Source organism: Sceloporus undulatus, chromosome 5 (assembly GCF_019175285.1).
Source record: "Sceloporus undulatus isolate JIND9_A2432 ecotype Alabama chromosome 5, SceUnd_v1.1, whole genome shotgun sequence".
NCBI lineage: Eukaryota > Metazoa > Chordata > Lepidosauria > Squamata > Phrynosomatidae > Sceloporus > Sceloporus undulatus.
Window position 1 is genome coordinate 56,491,477 of NC_056526.1, and position 20,427 is coordinate 56,511,903.

At 39.4% G+C, this 20,427-nt stretch overlaps 1 protein-coding gene across 2 annotated transcripts in view; it reads left to right on the top strand.

Annotated features, from left to right (window-relative positions):
* The window catches only part of PTPRB (protein tyrosine phosphatase receptor type B), a 73,998-nt gene that overhangs the window by 33,010 nt on the left and 20,561 nt on the right, over positions 1-20,427 (top strand). For both annotated transcript variants that reach the window (XM_042467576.1, XM_042467578.1), the window contains exons 13-23: positions 328-597; positions 2,673-2,936; positions 4,778-5,041; positions 6,400-6,672; positions 7,579-7,857; positions 9,761-9,910; positions 11,962-12,205; positions 14,295-14,401; positions 19,583-19,682; positions 20,146-20,229; positions 20,325-20,342. In XM_042467576.1, coding sequence (XP_042323510.1) covers positions 328-597; positions 2,673-2,936; positions 4,778-5,041; positions 6,400-6,672; positions 7,579-7,857; positions 9,761-9,910; positions 11,962-12,205; positions 14,295-14,401; positions 19,583-19,682; positions 20,146-20,229; positions 20,325-20,342 — 2,053 coding nt within the window. The remainder of the gene's footprint in view (positions 1-327; positions 598-2,672; positions 2,937-4,777; positions 5,042-6,399; positions 6,673-7,578; positions 7,858-9,760; positions 9,911-11,961; positions 12,206-14,294; positions 14,402-19,582; positions 19,683-20,145; positions 20,230-20,324; positions 20,343-20,427) is intronic.

Sequence of the window (20,427 nt, forward strand, 5' to 3'; positions counted from 1 at the left end):
GAATTCTGTGCAAAAATTGCTTTTGGTTGTTTTGAAACGAAAACAGCACTTTCTGGTAATTGCATTTTCTGTACAGAAAATAATAATAATAACACAGGAAAAAAGAAGGCAGGATGACTCCTTTTCAATACTCCCATGAAAGAGGGATGTGGAGATGACAAAAGCTGAATTGGACCAGCAGTCCAATTGACTGAATTTGATATAAGATAGATTTGTTATTTCTGTGCAAATGTGCCTCTGTGCACATGCTCATAACAAATTATCAGTTCTCAGGATGCTTAAAGAAATACCAAAAAAGAGCCTCTCTTTTTAAATTATTATTCACAGTTCCTGCCCCTGTTCAGGGACTGCATGTAGACCATGCATACAGCAGCCATTCATTGATTGTAACCTGGCAAAGTGCTGCTGGTGTGGCTGAGCGGTATGACATCCTACTCCGGACTGAACAAGGCAACCTTCTGAGCAACAGATCAGAGCCAGCTACTGCTAAACAGCACAAGTTTGAAGATTTAACACCAGGCAAGAAATATAAAGTACAAATGTTGACAGTCAGCGGTGGACTCCTCAGCAGCCAAATAGAAACTGAAGGTCGAACAGGTAAAACTAGCAATTTTATTAGGAGATGGCAAACAGCTGTGGCAGTAAATAAGAATATACCAGAACACTTAGGGGCAAAGCAGACCACCCTAAAGGGATGGTGTGATGCATCCCCTGAAAAAGCCAGGTGGGCACTGCAGCAACTGCACACCGCAGCCCCACTCTGGCTTTTTTCCAGCACAAAAAGAAGAGGCAAAATGCCTCTCCTTTTTGTGCTGGAAAAAAGATGGCTTTGCTGCCACCGCTACCACCACAACTTTGTAGCATTCCTGCGACATGTGGCATATAAACACCACATCATCAGAGCACCACAAAGTTGCCCGCCATGATCCCAGCTTGGGGGTGGTGTCAGAGTGTACTGCATCTAAATATCGCGCTCAAACACCACCCCTAAGCCAGCGTATTGTGCCAGTCTGCTTCAGCCCATACTCAGTTTTTGCCCTTTTAGAAAGTTTGTCATAAATAGTTTTTTGTGGATTTTTCAGGCTATGTGGCCATATTCTAAAAGAGTTTATTCCTTACAATTTGCCAGCATCTGTGGCTGGTATTTTCTCTGACGATGCCAGCCACAGATGCTGGCGAAATGTAAGGAATAAACTCTTCTAGAACCTGGCCACATAGCCCGAAAAACCCACAAAAAACTATGGATGCTGGCCATGAAAGCCTTCGATTTCACATTGTGTCATATTTACATTTTGTTTTTATTAAAGAATATTATTTTTAGCTAATATTCCAGCTAAGGCAGTGTAATATATTGAAAATACATTAATGTATCAGCCACTATCTCTAAAACATTCTTTATATGAGCCTGTGTTAAGCTTGGAAGCCTGGACTAAAATACTGCAGATATTTGCAAAACATATCCTAAATCAGTAGAAATGTTCAAGTGTAATTAATTCAGAATTTGCTTGAAAGGAAGATGGAGGCAAGTGATTGTGAGAATACTCCATATTAATTCATCTGGTATCTGTGCTATTACCGCAGATGATGCTTTAATCAGTATTTGTTTTTCCTACTACATATGCAACAATTATATAAAAGCCACATTGACTAGAATGTATGCTCATCTTTTAAAAAAAAGGTTCCGACACTAACAAGTACATTAATATGGCACAATGAAAGAAAATGAAAGTTCAGCTGGATAGTAATGCCTTTTTGCATCACATCAAAGTTCTTCATTTCTCTTCCTGTGGGAGATGGCCGTAAAAGTGAATCTTTTGTCAAATGGATTTTTCCAGCTAGAAGAACATAGTCACTTTTATGACTGTCTCTGAGGGAAGAGAACTGAAGAACAACAAGGTCACGTGGTAAGACTCGCAGAAAAGCACTACTGTTCAGCTGAACTTCTACTTTCTTTCCTCCTGTGATAAGCAACTTAGTGTTTATATACAAACATTTCTGAAATAGCATTGCATGAGCAAATATGTGTTGAAATTAGGGAAGAAAAACAGTTTGAAAAAACACACAATTCCTCTGTAAATGTGGAGGCAAAGAGCATTTTGAGAGTCACAGTGGCATAGTGGTTTGAGTGTTGGACTATGACTGGAGACCAGGGTCTGAATCCCTGCTCAGACATAAAAACCACTGGGTGAAATTGGGCAAGACACACTTTCCTAGCCTCAGATGTAGGCAGTGGCAAACCTCCTCTGAATAAATCTTGCCAAGAAACCCCATGATAGGTTTGCCTTAGGGTTGGCATAAGCCAGAAATGACTTAAAGGTACACAGCAGCAGCAACAACAGGCTCTTTTAGTGTTTCTAAACCACTTTGATTTTGTTTTAAAGGAAGACAAGGAAATAATTAAAAAAATTAAAATCCATTCAGATTTCCAGGAATATCCTTCATAGTATAGAGTAACCAATGAGTCTTCATGTTTAATGACAGCAAAATCTGAGTGAGACCATTGTGATGATTATTTCATTTTAACCAGTATAAAAGGAAAGAGTTTGGACATCTAGCCTATAAAAGCATACTTCCTAAACAAGTTCAAAGTACAATTTTGTTCCCATGTCTTACTTCTTTCCAGCAGCTTGCTTTACTTATTACAAAGGATGCAATCACTTCTCTGATTTCAGTTCCAGCAGCTGTCACAAATCTGAAGGTCACAGAAAGAACCACTGGACGCCTGTCATTTAGCTGGACTGCTTCTCAGGGAGAGCTGGACAAGTATGATATCTTTCTGTATAATCCAGACAGCTCTCTTCAGGACCGAATTTCAGGGGACCATAATCTGCAGCAGTATTCTTTCCAGAATTTGGTGCAAGGCAGGTTATACAAAATGGTGATTGTTACACAGAGTGGCAAGCTTACTAATGAATCATCTATCTTTGGGAGAACAGGTAAGAGTATCTAATGGCCTAATCCATCAGCAATGTGATGTGCTTTTAAAAAAAATCAGTGAGCTACTTTAATTGTTGTCGGCTATTACTCATAGAGTTGCTAGTAAATTGCTACTCAGACTGGTTTTCCCTGACTGGACTGAGAGTTTTTAGATACTCACATATAGCCTGTAACTTTATTCAGCCACAAAACCCTATGGGACAACAACAAGCCCTTTCTACCCCTACACTTTAACACTCTCCATTCCCGCTGGGATGAAGAGTTTGAAGGTTAAATTAATAAGAGTTAGCTGTTCTATATAAACCAGAAACTATAGTAACTCTTAAATATGGTTAATTCAATTTAGCCAGCATCATAGCCATAGTTTAAGGTTAATCAGAGTTTTCTGCATCACACATCAAGCCATGGTTAGTAAAAAGTCAAAGTGAATGCTTCTGAACTCTTTGTTATGACCATGACAGAGAAAAGGGGATAAGGGAAAATTTGTCAGACTGGATGAAGTCTAGGCTTGTTCTTGTCTTGCTAAGCCATAGTTTAATGTAATTTCTAAAAGTAGCCAGTCATGACGAAATCTTAATTCAAGACAACAAACCAAAGATCAAAATTCCTGATGATAACCCTCCAACTGCCTTTATAAGAACTATGTAAATTCAAGAGGTGCATGTGTTTGACATACAGGTATTGAATCAAATTTTGTTGTTGTTAGCTGTTCTCAAGTCAGCCCTGACCCATGGCGACCGTGGGGATGAAACATCTCCAAGAACCCCTATCCTGTACTGCTCTGCTTAGGTCTTTAGATTTAAGCCTGTGACTTCTCAGATTGAGTGCAGCCATTTGATGTGTGGTCTTCCTCTCTTTCTACTGTCTTCTACCTTTCCTGGTAGAAGTCTACTTCTGTGAGTCATGCCTTCTCATGATGTGGACAAAGTACAACAGCCTCAGTTTGATCATCTTAGCTTCCAGGGAGAGTTTAGGCTTGATCTGATCCAGGACCCATTTGTTTTTCTTTTTGGCTGTCCATGGTATCCTCAGCACTATTTTCGAGCACCGCATCTCAAATGAATTGATATTCTTCTTATCTGTTTTATTCACTTTCCATCTCTGATCTGCCCTGGTGGTGTAGTAATTAAATGCCTGTACTGCAGCCAATCACTCGCAAGGTTGTGAGTTCAATACCAGCCAGAGGCTCAGGCTTGAGTCAGGCTTGCATCCTTCCAAATTTGTTAAAATGAGTACCCAGCTTGTTGGGGACAATTAGCTTACACATTGTAAACTGCTTAGGGAATGCTTAAGTGCACTGATAAACGGTATAGAAATCTACTTGTTACTTGCTCTTACATCCAAACATTTTAATGGAGAATACAATAGCTTGGATTATTCTAACTTTAGTGCTCAGTTGTTTATCTTTATTGTTTAAGATCTTGTCTAATTCCTTCATTACTGCCCTTCCCATTTCTAGTCTTCTTATTTCTTGACTACAATCTCCTTTCTGATCAATCTGATGCAAAATTTAGCATGCTGAAAAGTCTAGCTTTAATGGACTAACTTTTTTAGTTCTTATGGCTCTTTGGGGAGGTTGAAAAATTATGGACATTCCATGTGCAATCAGCAAAGCTAAGTGGAAGAGCAGTTTGCAAATATATACTGCAGTGCACTGTATATATGCTGTATACATGTATGCTACAATGCAAATATGGCCCTTGGTCTCTCTTCCATGGTTACTATTAGCTGGCTATTTCCTCCAATGGGATTTTAATGGCAGAAGTACTACACAAAATAGATAAATCTAAATAGCCATCTTTTAGGCAATCTTGGTAATTTTCTATTGTGTCTTTTTTAGTTCCAGCTCCAATTAGCAATCTCAAAGCTTTCAACAAAAACATGACAGAGAGTCTGTGGTTCACCTGGACTCCAGCCTTAGGAGATGTTGATTATTATGAACTGAATCTTTATCATCCAAATGGTACTCAGAAGGAAGTACAGCATGGACAGCATTTGACAGAATGGCATTTCAAAGCTTTAGTCCCTGGCAGAAAATATGTTCTTGTTGTGATAACCTATAGTGGTGGCCTGAACAATACAGCAAAAACTGAAGGGAGAACAGGTAAAGAACCCTATTTTCTAGATCAGTGGTTTCTACACTTTGGTCCTCCAGATGTTTTGGATTTCAGCTCCCAGAATTCCTGACTGCTGGCCAAGATGGCTAGGGCTTCTGGGATGGAGTCCAAAACACCAGGAAGACCAAAATTTTGGAATTGCTTGTCTATGTTCTTCTTTGTATATATTATAACTATCTTCATGTACTGATTGCTTCTATTTTATGCTGTGATTATGATTTTATAATGTCCGGTTTAAAACATAATTCTAACCATGATTACTCAAAGTGAAGTCCTATGGTGCTAAATTAAGTATTCTCCCAACTGAATGCATATAGGATTATAGCACTGATTATGATGGCATTGGTAATGATGGTGATATTGTTGTTATTGTTAGTAATTTCATTTATATCCCACCATTCCCCCAAAACTGAGATGGAAGTCAGCTTACAAAATTTAAAACAAGTACAGATAAAAACACATGCAAAAAAGTAAAAACATACAAAAAGGTGATAAAATACAATTAAATTATCCATAGAATTAAAACCATATAAGTTTGAAATATTTTTGATAATTTTAACCACAAAAAAAAAGTTGACTCTCCCTTATCTGGAATCCAGAATTGAAATTATTACCAAACCCCAAGATGTCCACATGATTAGCTGAGTTAGTGACTCCTTTGCTTTCTTCTGTGCACACAAACTTTGTTTCATGCACAAAATTATTAGAAATAATGCGTATAAAATTACTTTCAAGCTATATGTACAATGTTTATACTAATCTAAAATGAATTTCTTGTTTAAACCTGAGTCCCGTCTCTAAGATATCTCATTATATATCTTGTATATTTCTATGCAAATATTCCAAAATCTGAAAAACTCTGAAATCCAAAAAACTTCTGGTCCCAGGCATTTTGGAGAAGTGAGACTCAACCAGTAAGAAATTTCAGTCTCATTAGTTTTTACTCCATTCTGTTTCCTTGCACTCCTCTGAAGAAATAGGAAGACTGCTAAAGATGATGCAACTAAGGCAAGCCACAAAATCCAGCTACTGTATTTTAATGCAATATTTGCTTTTGTTTGATACATATTGGCAGAGATAGCAGGCAACACAGAGAAAATGCAGCCCTCTTTTTTGCTACATGCCCCATTAGTTGGAAAACCATGATGTTTGGGGTGGGCTCCAGTGAGTCTGCTAACAGTAGATTATTTTTTAAATGTGACTGAAGTCTCCAGTCAGAGGATAGATTAGAGAAAGACATGAGACCTGAGCAAAATAAAATTCTCTTATTAGGCTTCCTTCATACAGAGTTATTGTCTTAAATGTGTTCACATGTGGTGTGCTTCTTTATTTCCCTTCTCTCCAGTGCCAGTCCCACCAAATACTGTTTCATTTGCTGATGTCACAAACACATCGTTATCCATCACATGGTTGGGCCCTCCTGACTGGACAGATTATGATGACTTTGAACTTCAATGGACCCCACGAGATACCCTCACTGTCTTCAATCCTTACAGTAGTAGCAAATCAAAAGGACGTATTGTCTATGGCCTCCATCCAGGGAGATTATATCACTTCAGTATAACAAGTGTCAGTGGCATAATTCACAGCAAATCACTTACTGGATCTGTGAGGACAAGTAAGACCACATAAAATCTGAAGGCATCCAAACCAGGGTTATTGCTGTAAAAAATGATAAATATATTAGTCTACTGCATTTGATCTAAAGCTTTGTTTATGTCTTTGCTTAAGGAATTTACATTTTTGTAGTGCCTTCATTTCAAGAAGAGCAGAGAACATTCTTTAATCATTAGTATAATCACCTGATCTTTTCATTTATTTATGCATTTATCCTATTGTCATCAGGGCTGCAGCAGATAAGACATATGCACACTTACCTGGAAGCTTACTTCTGAGTAAGAATGCATAAAATTGTGCTGCAAGGTTAACTAACCTTTCTTTAATCATGTGATAATACTATTTATTACATTTATATTCCACCATTTTTCCCATGGAATTCAAGGCAACACAGGTGGTGTTTCCAAAGTATCTCTCATCCAGGCATTGAGAAGATCCATGACTGCTTAGCTTCAGCAAGTTTGCTGCATCTAACAACCACATCTGCCCTAACTTCATAAGGTGATTGTGAGGATATAATGGAATAGGTCCATGTATCCCCTTGAAGGATGTGATCCAAATATTGCAAATGAGAGAACTGTGTAGCCTCAAGCAATTTCCTATCTATTAGCCTCATCATTCTTTAAATTAATAACCTACTTTTCTTAAAGGACTGTTTGGAAAGTGATTAAAACAAAAAATTGTGCCGCATTTTGTAAAAAGTGCAGATAATGGACCTGCAAAATAATAGATTGAATTAAAAGAAACTTAAATGATACTATAAAAAAATCAGTGTTAATACATTGCTATATCACATTGTAATTTTCTTCTTAATTTAATTTTGTTTTTAACACTGACAGTCATTGTTGTGCTATATAAAGTAAATAGAAAATGTATAATGTAAATCCTTTATTCTTTTTCTCTAAAGGACCAGACAAGATACAAAGTTTGCACTGCCGCCCCCAAAATTCTACTGCCATTGCATGCTCCTGGATCCCTCCTGACTCTGACTTTGACAGATATAGCATTGAGTGCAAGAAAATGGACACAGAGGAGATTGAGTTCTCCAAAATAATAGAGAAAGAGAGGTCTGTGTTTACCATCATGACACTAGTGCCCCACACAAGATACCTGGTGTCCATCAAAGTCCAGTCAGCTGACATGACCAGTGATGTGGTAAAAGATAACACCATCACTATGATAGATCGTAAGTCTATTTTCTATGTACAGATACCTCACAATGGAGAACAAAATGTGGACAGGATGGGTGCAGGAAAACCTCCAGTGCATGCTGATGGGAAATGAATATCTGCTTTGCTGCACTGGGTGCTTGTTTTAATCTTTCATGCCAGATCCTGAAGTGCCAAGTGCATTTTTAATTACTAAGCTGCTTGTTTGACTCAACTGATAATCAAAGGCAGGTTTTACATCCTCACATATACCAACTAAACTTAGCCACCTGTTTGTCAAGCTGGTTTCTATTACTTTTAAAGCCATTGAAGTTGGCAATCTGTAATGAACAGGCTGATGGGCTTTAGAGTACTTGTTAGCATCAGAGCCATGCAACCTTCTAGTAGCATGCAAATATTTAATTTGTATTTAGCAGATTTTGCTAGATGATTTCACTGGACCTTCAAAGTTCCAGGCTGAGAATAGACTGAAGGCTGAAAATATACCAGGGAAGTAGACTTGCTTTTAGTAACCTAAGCTCTATACAGATCAGCCTGAAAGGCTGGCCTGTGGGTGGAGTCAGGGTGCAGCTTCCTGATGATGCACGCCCTGACTCCGTCCCTAGGGTGCCATGATGACGCTCCTCCAACGCAGCGTCCAGATGCCGCAGCACCAAAGAGGTGCCATAGAGTCGCACCCTAATCTGGCCAGGAAAGGGGCGGCATCCCAGCAAAAGTCTGTATAGCCTAGTCATGCAGTTCCCATAGCTATTGGAATGGGGCATTGCCAGCACATTTGATTGCCTTTGTTTGCTTCTTCACTCTATAAACCATGGGAATACATCTTCCCGGGGCTTACCTAAGGGGACACCTAATTAGCCATGGGAAACTGCAGTGTCAACCATTGTTGATTAAGTGCCAAGTTCTACCACTTCTTGTGAGGAGATGCTGGATCTAAAAAAAAAAAAGAATGCTCCCCTGCTACAGATCATCTGCTGCATCATTTTCCAAAACTTCATATAACATTAGTATATATCATTTTTTTGTACCAAACAAAGCCCAGAGAAGGCCTAAAATTTCAACGGGTTCCAGCTCAAAATACAGCCATCAAGTGTTAGGAGACTCTTTATTTCTACCATATTGATCTCTAATATGGAATGCACCTTTTTCAGTGTTATCCTTCACTGGATCAACATTTTCTTCAAGCTGTCCACCACAATTCCAAGATCTTTTCCTGTCACTGACAGCTCAAACTATCAATAAGATCTAAAACTATGTATTTTGTTGTAAAGATAAACATAGGTAGGCACCATCTTTGTGCATTCCACTCTTCCTTCCTTCCTCACATACACCCCCCCCACCCCCCATTTTTATCCTAACAACAACCTGGTGATATAGGTTAGTCTGAGAAAGTATTATTAGTTTGCTTGAATGTTATGGGGAAGGTGGAATTTGACCTGATAAATTTGGCAGAGGGAATGGTATGAACACTGAGGTCTGTATCTGAAAGACATCTGTAATTCTAAGCAGTGTTTGACAAGATTACAACAATGTATTATATGATATTATGTTTGCGTTAATTATGCTGCATACACACACAAACAATGTGCTTACAGTTGTAAATCACTTAGACACTGCTTAGGTGGTATGAAGCGGTATATAAATGAAGCTTATTTGTTTGTTTTCTTTTATTCAGGACTTCTCAAACCCAGTACATAAATTCTAAACTGTCTTTACTTAAAACAGTAATTTTGTGTTTTCACACACATTAATAATGTTTGCCTCTTGCTGCCAGACACATTCTTTTGACCCCACTCTGATGTTGCTCAGCCACCTGTGTCACTGCTTTCATCTGTAAAATGTTGAAGGATATAGAATAAGTATATGGAATTAAGATTTCTATTATGTTTTGACAAAATATATTTAATGGCTTTTGTTTAGGCCCACCACCACCGCCTGCGTACATTCGAGTGAACAGAAAGGATGTTGTCATCAGCAAATCTTCCATCCACTTCACTTTCAATTGCAGCTGGTTTAGTGACACAAATGGAGCTGTGAAATACTTTACTGTGGTTGTGAGAGAAGCTGATGGTATGTTTTTATGGCTATACAAAATAGCTTGCATTAACTTTTCCCACTTTTCTCCTAAACAATTTGCACTTTAAAATTCCATTCCGTTAAATGGAATGTAAGATCATCTTTAATAATATATATGAATTCCAACATCAATCATTCAGGAGTCAGTCTTGATCTGGAATCTAGTCTTATTACAGACAACAAATTACTTATGATTATGTTCTTTGTCTAGGGTTGCCATACATCCGGACCTCCAAACCGGGAAAAATGTAAGACAAAATTTTCAAATGTAGGACACATTTTTTGTGTGTCCTACATTAGAATAGGGGAGGCTTTCCCTCGCCGCCTGGGCCCCGGGCCTCACCGCGATCACGGCAGGGAGCGGAGCCCAAGCGGCAAGGGAATCCTCCTCTGAGGGAGGCTTTCCCTCGCCGCCTGGGCCCTGGGCCTCAAGGAGACCGAGAAGGAGGGCGCGGGGCCGCAGGCGATCGCCAGGGCCTGCTCTCCTTCTCAGCCTCCGAGGAGGCCGGGAAAGAGGGCGCGGGGCCGCAAGGAGGCGGGGAGGGTGGTGCGGCCGCGCGCAGGAGGCGCCGCCTCCCCCTTCGCCTCCTCTGCCCAAGGCCTCGCTGTCCTCCTCTTCCTCCAAGCGGCCATGCAAGGTGGAAGAGGAGGAGGGCAGCGAGGCCCCACGGGTTGCAGCGCAACCCGGCTGCAACAGGGCTTTTCCCGGTTTTTGGCGGCAACCGTGACATGAGCGGGCAGGTGCCGCCAAAAGCAGGAAAAGCCCGGTTGCAGCCGGGTTATGGCAACCCTATCTATGTCCAGTAATATAACATTATAACATTATGATGCACAGGATTGTAATATAATAAGGAATGGCTTAACTACTTTTGCAGTATAACTGTAAACTTTTTCTTACTTTTAACAAGTAACCCTGATGACTTTAGCAGCACTAACATCCAGGTAAGTCTTTATAGAAATGAGTAGTACTTGGGTAGGAGAAGAGAATGTTCTGTTCTCTTTTGTTGTTGATTTTATTTTAAAGATGGCCAAAACTAACTATCACAAAATAAACCACATTTTAAAAACCCTTATGACTCTTCTTTTAAAAGAATGCTTGCTCTGAGTAGCTGTTTCTTCTGAGGTGAAACAAAACTGTTTTAATAAAAGCATGTTATATGTAATTTTTCAATCTTTTTTCATCTATGTTTTGGTCATAGGCATTTATGGAAAGTCCTTGGGGTCTGGTCATACTTATATGCCATTTTCTTCTATTTAATTTAAATTCTATCCTGCATGAGGACTTATTTCTATTGTTGTTTTAGGCTATTTAAATGTTTCAACACTCTGTATCACAGACCAGTCTTTTGCACCATTTAGATATTTTTAAGAAGTAGCTGAAAGTAGCTATTTATTTAGTTATGAGAAATGGAAAGTTGAAATACTTGGAGGAAAATTACTATAATGATAACTAACTTGTTTTAGTCATTAGAACTAGAATTGGAACTTTTTACATTTTAAAAGTAGGGTCCTGTGTGCACTGGCCAGTGGCATCCCAGAATATCCTGGCCCTAGATCTGCCCCCACCTCCTCCTGTTGCCTCAGGCCCTCTGTTTTGACACCAGTTAGCTATTCACACATTCGTCTTGTCTGGTGCATCTGCCACCACTGCTTTACTCTGTGGCTTCATGTGGCTGTTCGGGCCTCAGAGAGAGAGCAACCTGCAATAGCAGATATATCAGATAGCACAGTAGGATGCACATGCAAACAGATGCCTGCCGTTGGAAAAAGGGTATTTTTTCACCCCATATTAAGATGGGTCTACCCCAGGTTTGGCACTAAACAGCCTGGATATCATCCGGTCTGTTTATGCCAGACACTGGGATTCAGCCCTGTGTGATCCACTCCCTGTCAAGCAGACAGCAGGAAGCCAGGGTTTTTTTGTTTATGTTTTTTGGCACATGCAGACAGGGCCCACATTTCCCAAGTCTGCTTATTCCCATAATAGAGTATTTAACCTTTGCTTTTTTGAAGGAAAAAACCCTTTTCTAATCACTTCTTTCTAGGTAGTGAAGGACTGAAGCCAGAACAACATCACCCTTTACCTTCTTACTTGGAATACAAACACAACCACTCCATTCATATCTATCAAACAGATTATTTTGCAAGTAAATGCACTGAAAACCCTGATAGCATTTCAAAGAGCTTTGATATTAAGCTTGGAACAGAGATGGAAAATCTGGGAGGAAAGTGCACTTCAAAGTTGCAGAAATATTGTGATGGACCACTAAAACCCAGGACTGATTATAGGTGAGATTTATTGCAGTAATCATATTACACAAAATGTGGTGTGTTATTTGGAACTATGCTTTCTAAAAGCACTTGAACTACAGCCTGTTACACAGTGCTATCTGTATTTTACCATGCCATGTATAATAGCTTTTCCATACTCTTCCTCATAGATAGTGTCAAGAACAATCCCTTCACCTATGTCTATGAATGTTGCAATTCATAATATACAGAACTCTTACCAGCAAGAAGGTCTCTATCACTATCATATTGAAAAGTGAATTTGCTAATCCCTGAGTGGAAAATATTTGATTCACAATCCTTGTCTGCAGTACAAGAGGATCTGGTCAATTAAATACCAACATATTTACAATAAATACATCTGATATTAGGGACAAAATATACTAAACTAGGAGCAGGTAGAATCTGCTGGTAGATGATTTCCAATACATTGCCCAAAGTTTTTGATTCTCAGTTGTCTATCAATTCCAACAACAATAATATCTTACCATTACCCACAAAATTAGGTTGCTAAAAGAAGGAAAGCATAGGGAGCCCTGGTGGTGCAGTGGTTAAATGCCTGTACTGCAGCCATTCACTCGAAACCACAAGGTTGCGAGTTCAAGACCAGCAAAAGGGCCCAAGCTTGACTCAGGCTTGCATCCTTCCAAGGTCGCTAAAATGAGTACCCAGACTGTTGGGGGCAAATTAGCTTACTTGCTAATTAGCTTAATTGCTGTTCACTGCTATGATCTTTGGAATTGCGGTATATAAATAAAACAAATTATTATTATTATAGCATGAACCAGAATATATTTGGTGTGAAAAGAATGAGGGGCCATTGAGACTACGTTATAAACCGGTTTGCAAACCAATTTAAAAGGAGATCATTTCCCAATCCAAATTCCAGGCGGGCTGGCACAAATCCCCCTTAATCCTTTTCTTTTGGAACTGAGGATTTCACTGTGTCTTTTTAAAAGAGCTCGTCTTTTTTTACCAGCCACTATGAGAAACTCCTGTTGATTAAATTCGGAGCACAGGAAGGGAGGGGTTAATGTTCAGGAGGCAGATCATGCTCACCCCTTTCCTCTCTTACTGCCAGACAAAGTCAAAGCCAGGGAGGGGGTTCTCCTGGAAACATCATTAGATGGTGTTCTTCTTTTTTAAAAAATTGATATCTTATGCACATCTTTGCTATTGCATGGCCACAGTAGACAACACCTTTAAATATTCACATCACTGGTATGACAAAGATGTGCATGATTTGCTTGACTTTTTTAAAAAAAACTTATCAATGGGGCTGGGGGTTAGGGGTCGTTTTTTCCTCTTTCCCAAAAAATAAAACCACAACAGACTCTGTTCTCAAGTTGGTGCAAACTAAAGCTCTTGCACACATATATTGCATTTATACCCCACATTTAAACCTACAGGGGTTTCTTGGCTGAGAGAATGTGACTCCCCCCCAAAGCTAACCTATCCCAGGATTTCTTGCTAAGGGTTGTTCTGTGGGGCTTGCCATTGCCATCCTCTGAGGATGACTGGGGGAAATTCACTTATCCTCACACCGGAGCTAATTATTTAATTAATGAGAGCCTTTGTGGCTAAACAGCGAAATATAAATGCTCTAAATAAATAAAATAAATTAATAAAATTAAAGCTTGGTGGCAGGGTCATTTAAAGTGGGGAAATTACATGGAGGGGGATTAAAAAGTCTTCTCCCAGTGCCATGTCTTGAATCCAGTTTGAATGTCATATAGCTGCTTTTGGGCAAAGGAAAAAGACATGGGAATATCCATTCATTGATCTTCTACATCACATAAAGCTTGGCCCAAAGCAAAACCTTAAGTATTTAGAAAGCACCTTGGCTTTTTCATCACTCTAACTCTTAAAGTGGAAGATAGAAATTACAGTATTAAGTAATTCAAAGAACAGAGTAGTGACAAGTCAGAAGCCTGAATTTACATACGTACATACTTCATTATACTTTGCAGCCTTTTGTACTCCACAAAGCAGTTGTTTCCAAAATAACACTGGCACCATTTAAAGCTATTATGATAAATTATGACTCACTGGGCGATCTAACATAAAACCTTTACTTTTTTTACCCCAGGATCAGCATCCGGGCTTTCACGCAACTCTTCAGAGAAGACCTGAAGGAACTCCCTGAGCCCTTATTCTCTGATACCTATTTTTCCTTGCCAATCACTACAGAGTCAGGTTAGTTGCCCCTTATAATTATAAGACATATGGGGTTGTCTTAAACATGAGCTTTGGCTGGAGACAAAATGGTGCAAAAGAGGGTTTTGTAGGGCAGCTGTAGTAGCTTGGCCAGAGGTCGGCATACTTTTCACCAAGTTCATATGGTGAAATTTGCCAGATCAGCAAAAACTTTTTCTCTGAGATTTCAGAGCCATAAAACCAAGATGGCCCTTTGGTATGTCACACAGATAAAGCAAGCAAGGATTATAGGGGAGGTTGGAACCTATGAGCTAGTAGATTACAGAAATAGGTACACGGAGAAGCTGGATACATGGGCCTAGAATTTGATAAAATCCAAACTAAGTAATATAATAACCAAAAGCTGGCAGGGGGTAGGACACATCTCTTGATATCTGGATAGATGGCAAAATGTATACAGTGTGTGTAGTGGTTGCTGCCTAGAGGGCTCACATTCTATTCAAATTTACTAATAGCACAAATATGTGTGGGAATTTTTTCAAGCCCCTGCACACCTAATGGAGCTTTTGGAAAGTTTAGGTTAGCTCATAGAGAATATTTTCCAGGGCATGTGCTGTTGCTTTCAGGTCTTGTGGAACAAGACAGCTTACAACTATTGAGGCTGGCCCTTACTCTAAATGGCATGACACACGCAGTCTCTGGCTCTCTCCAGACTTCTCCCCTCTCACTACCAATTCTTTGGTTCATCATTGTGCCCGAGTGCAACGCACAAACACACTTCGTACTGAGCCAGTGAGCCTACCAGCCATGGAAATAAGTACCGTTTAATATTGTATATTAAAATCCTCCTCCAGCACCTGATACCCAGAGGAACACAGCAATTCTCTGAATCTCCAGCAGGCACCCTGAGACCTGGGAACACTAACTGAGGGAGAATCCTACATCCCTCTTTATTTATTGAGAACAACAACAACAAACAGTTCAAATGTTTCTCATTTGGAGCCTGGAAGCTAGAAATGTTAAGAGAGAAAGTGTCAAGGGAGGTTGTGGACTCACATATTCCAAAGGCTTTTCATTCCCTTGTATAGATCCCCTGCCATCCTACCAGAAATGGTTCTGTCATTAAACCAGCCCTGAAGCTGGCATAGTAAATTCCATCCAGTTGGAAAGCTTAAAGGGCAATGGGGGAGGGGGGGGATAAAGTTGCACCCACATACACCTACCTCCTTACTGCAGTGAATGAACAGAGCTTTGAAATCCATTGGACTTCTGAAATCTGTTGCTGCCGCTGCTGCTGCTACTACTGCTAATAATAATAATAATAATAATAATAATTGATGACTTCTTACCTGCATTTCTCCATGGATTGAGATGGAGAACAGCAACAATGAACAGATAAACACCATCAGTTAAAATACACATCAATTTAAAATGGCAGAGAGCATATACACATATTGAAAAGATACACATTTAAAATTCATCACTTAAAAATTACAAATGAAAAATCAACTGGATAAGCCTGTGGGAAGAGGCAGGTCGTCAGTTTTGAAACATATTCAGCTGTCGAATCTCTTCCGATTTTGGTTTAAAACCAGTTGCTAGTCCCAACTAAAGTGGAACCATTGAATCAATACCTGAGTAGTAAATTAGTATGTTTGTATATCCATTGATTTCAGTAAGCCTACTCTAACTGGAACTGACAGCTTGATGTAGGCCTTTGTGATTGGGGTTCTGTTCATACACACAGCCATTTTGGAGACAAGTCTTACATAAAATCCAAAAATTGTGGGATATTGTATTTCTTCAGATTCAGAAATCTTTCTCTTGGGGTATATAAAAGGACTGATGGAACCGTTGGACCTGGAACTGTTATTTAATCTACTTGCAAGAATCTGCCTCCCTGGCAGCCTATTACAATTACATCACAATTTTTAACATTTTAGAACATTTTAATGGGCATTGCTTTGTAAATTAAATTATTTTTAGAAGCAATTCTAAGAATCTAAAATACATAATAATAATAATAATTTTTATTTATATATATCCCGCCTCTCCCTACAGATCGAGGCAGGAGAACAACACAGATATAAAATTACAAATAGTTAAAATACATTATCATTGTACAAAGAAAAACTTAAAAATACATCAAACCTGTACATGTGCAATATCAATGTCTGATTCCTCATCGTAGTTCCGAGTAGAGTATTGTCTTAAGCTGTTATAGCAGGTCTGGGGGATGGGCTCACCGAAAGAGATCCGTCTTAATTGTCTTTTTAAAGGCATCTAAGGTGGTAATAAGACGGATCTCCTCCGGCAAGCCATTCCACAATTTAGGAGCCATCACCGTGAATGCCCTATGGGAAGTAGATCTTAATCTGGTCTTAGAACAATCCAATAGATTCTTCCCAGGTGTTCTGAGAGTGCGGTGCAAATTGTGTAGGGAGAGGCGTTCCTTCAAGTAACTCAGTCCCAAGCCATGTAGGGCTTTAAAGGTAATAACCAACACTTTGTACTGCGCCCGGAAACTAATCAGCAGCCAGTGAAGAGATCTTAAGACAGGTGTTATATGGTCGGTCCTAGGTGTACCGGTGACCAATCTGGCTGCAGCATTTTATACCAGCTGAAGTTTCCGAACTTGATACAAAGGTAGCCCCATGTAGAGCGCATTACAGAAATCTAAGCGAGAGATTAACAGTGCAAGTACCACTGCTTCAAGGTCCTTTCAGTCCAGGTAGGGACACAGTTGGCGTATCAACCGAAGTTGTTACCAGGCACTTCTGGTCATCGCATCTACTTGAGATGATAATTGTAGTGATGGATCCAGAAGAACCCCCAAACTGTGCACTTTGTCCTTTAGGGGAAGTGTGACCCCGTCCAGGAGTGGTTGACAAATCTCCATTCCTGGACTTGGGGAACCTATTGCGAATACCTCCGTTTTCTCTGGATTCAACTTGAGTTTGTTTTCCCTCATCCAGCCCATTACTGACTGAAGGCAGGTGTCCAGAGGAGAGATGCCATCCTTAGTCACTGCAGCAGTCGGAGACATAGAGAAATAAATTTGGGTGTCATCAGGGTACTGATAACACCGCGCCCGTGTCTCCGGATGATCTCTCACAGCGGTTTCATGTAAATGTTAAACAGCATGGGGGACAGAATGACGCCCTGGGGGATGCCAGATGTCAACTCTCTTTTCGAAAAGCATGAGTCCCCCAGCATCACCATCTGGAATCTACCCAAGAGGTAGGAATGGATCCACTGGAGCGCAGTGCCTCCAATTCCTAACTCTCTCAGGCATTCCAGAAGGATACCATGGTCTATGGTATCGAAAGCCGCTGAGATGTCCAAGAGCATCAACAAGGTCACACTTCCCCTGTCGATACCCAGACAGATATCATTGACTAAGGCAACCATGGCTGTCTCAACACCGTATCCTGCCCTGAAGCCTGAAATGGGTCAATTTAATCAGTTTCATCCAAAACAGCTTGGAGTTGGAGGGTGACTGCCCTCTCGATAACCTAAGTTTTAAAATAATACGTAAGTTTTAAAACAACAGTTTTGTAGATGAAGTGTGCCATGAGGGTCTTCCTTTGTTTTCAGTGTCTTATTTATTTACTCTTTTTCAGAATAATTTATAATCAGTAATCTTTTTTGACTGCATACTCTTAATTTCTTCATAGAAGTATTTCATAGTTTTATTTTTTGTTAACATTAATCTATTGCCTAGGCTCCATTTATCTTTTGTTCAGTTAATTTATTGTATAGATTTTGTATAATACATTTATACACCTAATAAAAATATATTTAAAACTCTATAAAATATACAAAACAGTTTAAGTTTCAATGCACATTTCAAATTAATCAGATTAATTCCACACATTAAATCAAAAAGCAGAAAAACATGCAGAAAAGCAACTTTAACTCAGGATAAATATTCAGTGAAATCCTTAATAGCTCTCCTGAAATTTAAAAGAGAGAGGCTTTATGGAAGACAGAAATGAACCCCCAGGAACCTGAAAGATCAGTGGCCTTGTCATCATACAAGAGTCCTCCAGTAATATCCTTTACCCTAAACCAGTCAGACAACATAAAAGCCACTACAAAGCAATATTCCCAACATGTATGTTGACAACCCTTTCTCTAGTACTATGACTGATGGTGTCAAAAGCTGCAGTGAAGTCCAGCCAACCAACAGTGTGAAATAATGTTGTGTGAGAGTTCCTCTGAACATGTGCAGTGCTTGCTTAAAAACCATAGCTTTCAACACAAAGGGCTATGGATCAAATAAATTGGGCCCTGTGTTTGTTTAGTAGCAAATGCAAGTTCACTAGGGAATGTGCATAAATGGTATTAATTTTACCTATTTATATTAAGACATAAGCATGTACTGTACATAAATGAGAAATGTTCACATTATCCAGTTAACGTGCATAGGCCTAAATCTAATAGTTAGTTATAAATAGTAGACCCATTGAATGAATGGAATTTATGCAGAGGTTGACTTACTATTCAGCAGTAAATCTACTTTTTTGGGAATAGAATTTGGAATTAAGTCATAATCCCCAACCACTGGGTGACCTTGGGCAAGTCACATGCTCTCAGCCTCAGGGGAAGGCAAACCTCCTCTAAACAATTCTTGCCAAGAAAACCCCATGATAGATTCACCTTAAAGTCACCATAAGTCAGAAACGCACACAACAACAACAACCCAAACTTATGTAGTTTAAGCAGTGGACTAAAATTCTGAATCTCCACTTGGCCATGGAAACCCATTGGGTGACCCTAGGGAAGACATACTCTCTCCGCCTCAGAGGAAGGCAAGGGCAAACCCTATCTGAACAAATTCTGCCAAGAAAACCATGTGATAGTAGCCTTAGAGTGACCATTCATCAGAAATGAAGGTACACAACAGCAACAACAACAACGATAGTGCAGCATGTAGAGAAGTGAATAATAAGAGTTGGAGAGTGTGTACATTGGTGAGTCAACCAGAAATTGATGTGGAGGCTATGCAATTTAAGAGGCTAATGTGGAAAACATCTCTGATCAGATCAAAGATTCTGCTGTGAATATGTGGTCACACAGATGTATGTTCATGCCTGTTAGACCTTTGCTATTAATTACATCGAGGAACATCAGGGAGTAGGAGTAGTGAATCGTATTCCTTTTTTTCTAGCCATGAAAGTAGATCATTTATCTGATCTTGCTGTATATTTATTTCAGAACCCTCATTTGGAGTTATAGAAGGAGTGAGTGCTAGTTTATTTCTGATAATTATGTTGGTGGCCGTCACTGCATTTCTTGTCTGCAGACAAAAAGTAAAGTGAGTAAAAATTCTCATTTGTCTCTTTTCAGCCAACGGGTAGATGGGCATACATGTAAATTAGATGTCAATTCCTGTTTATAGCAGAGACATGCTCTAAATGTGAAATCTGTTTTTAAGGCTGCACTTTCTGAAAGGGTGGCACAATAAATTCTAAGCTACATATGTATTTCAATGTTGAATAATGGGTGGGTTTGTATTAATATATGTGTGGTCATGTAAATACAGGAAGGATTGCAGGCTAAATGACATTACTTCTTTAAAGCTGAGGTGCTTCATGCACGAAGCAAAAATGTACTGCGTCAAAATAAAAACTGTTTTGTTGCAGCATTGTAGAATTGTTTTTGCAATAAGCATGATGTATTTTTCATGATAGATAGGTGTTCTGCTCCTGGTGAGCAAAAACAAAATGTCCATTTACTAATGCACTAGATATAATGCTCCTTAACTTCTTGTATTGCAGTAGTGGTCCTGAAAGACCAACAGCAAGAGTGAGCATTCGCAGAGACAGGCCGCTGTCTGTTCACTTGAACATGGGACAAAAAGGGTAAGGTCAAAATGTTTCCCAGGTGTCAGAGGACATTGTTTTCAGCTTAATCACCAACTGACCCACTTTTTTCTTTTCTCTCCAACAACTTAAAGGAGCCGGAAAACCTCCAGGTAAGCAAGCAGAAGCTAAGTCATTGCAGACAACATATTTTCTGCTGACTTCTTGTTTCTTGCTGTATTAACAGATGGTATGTGA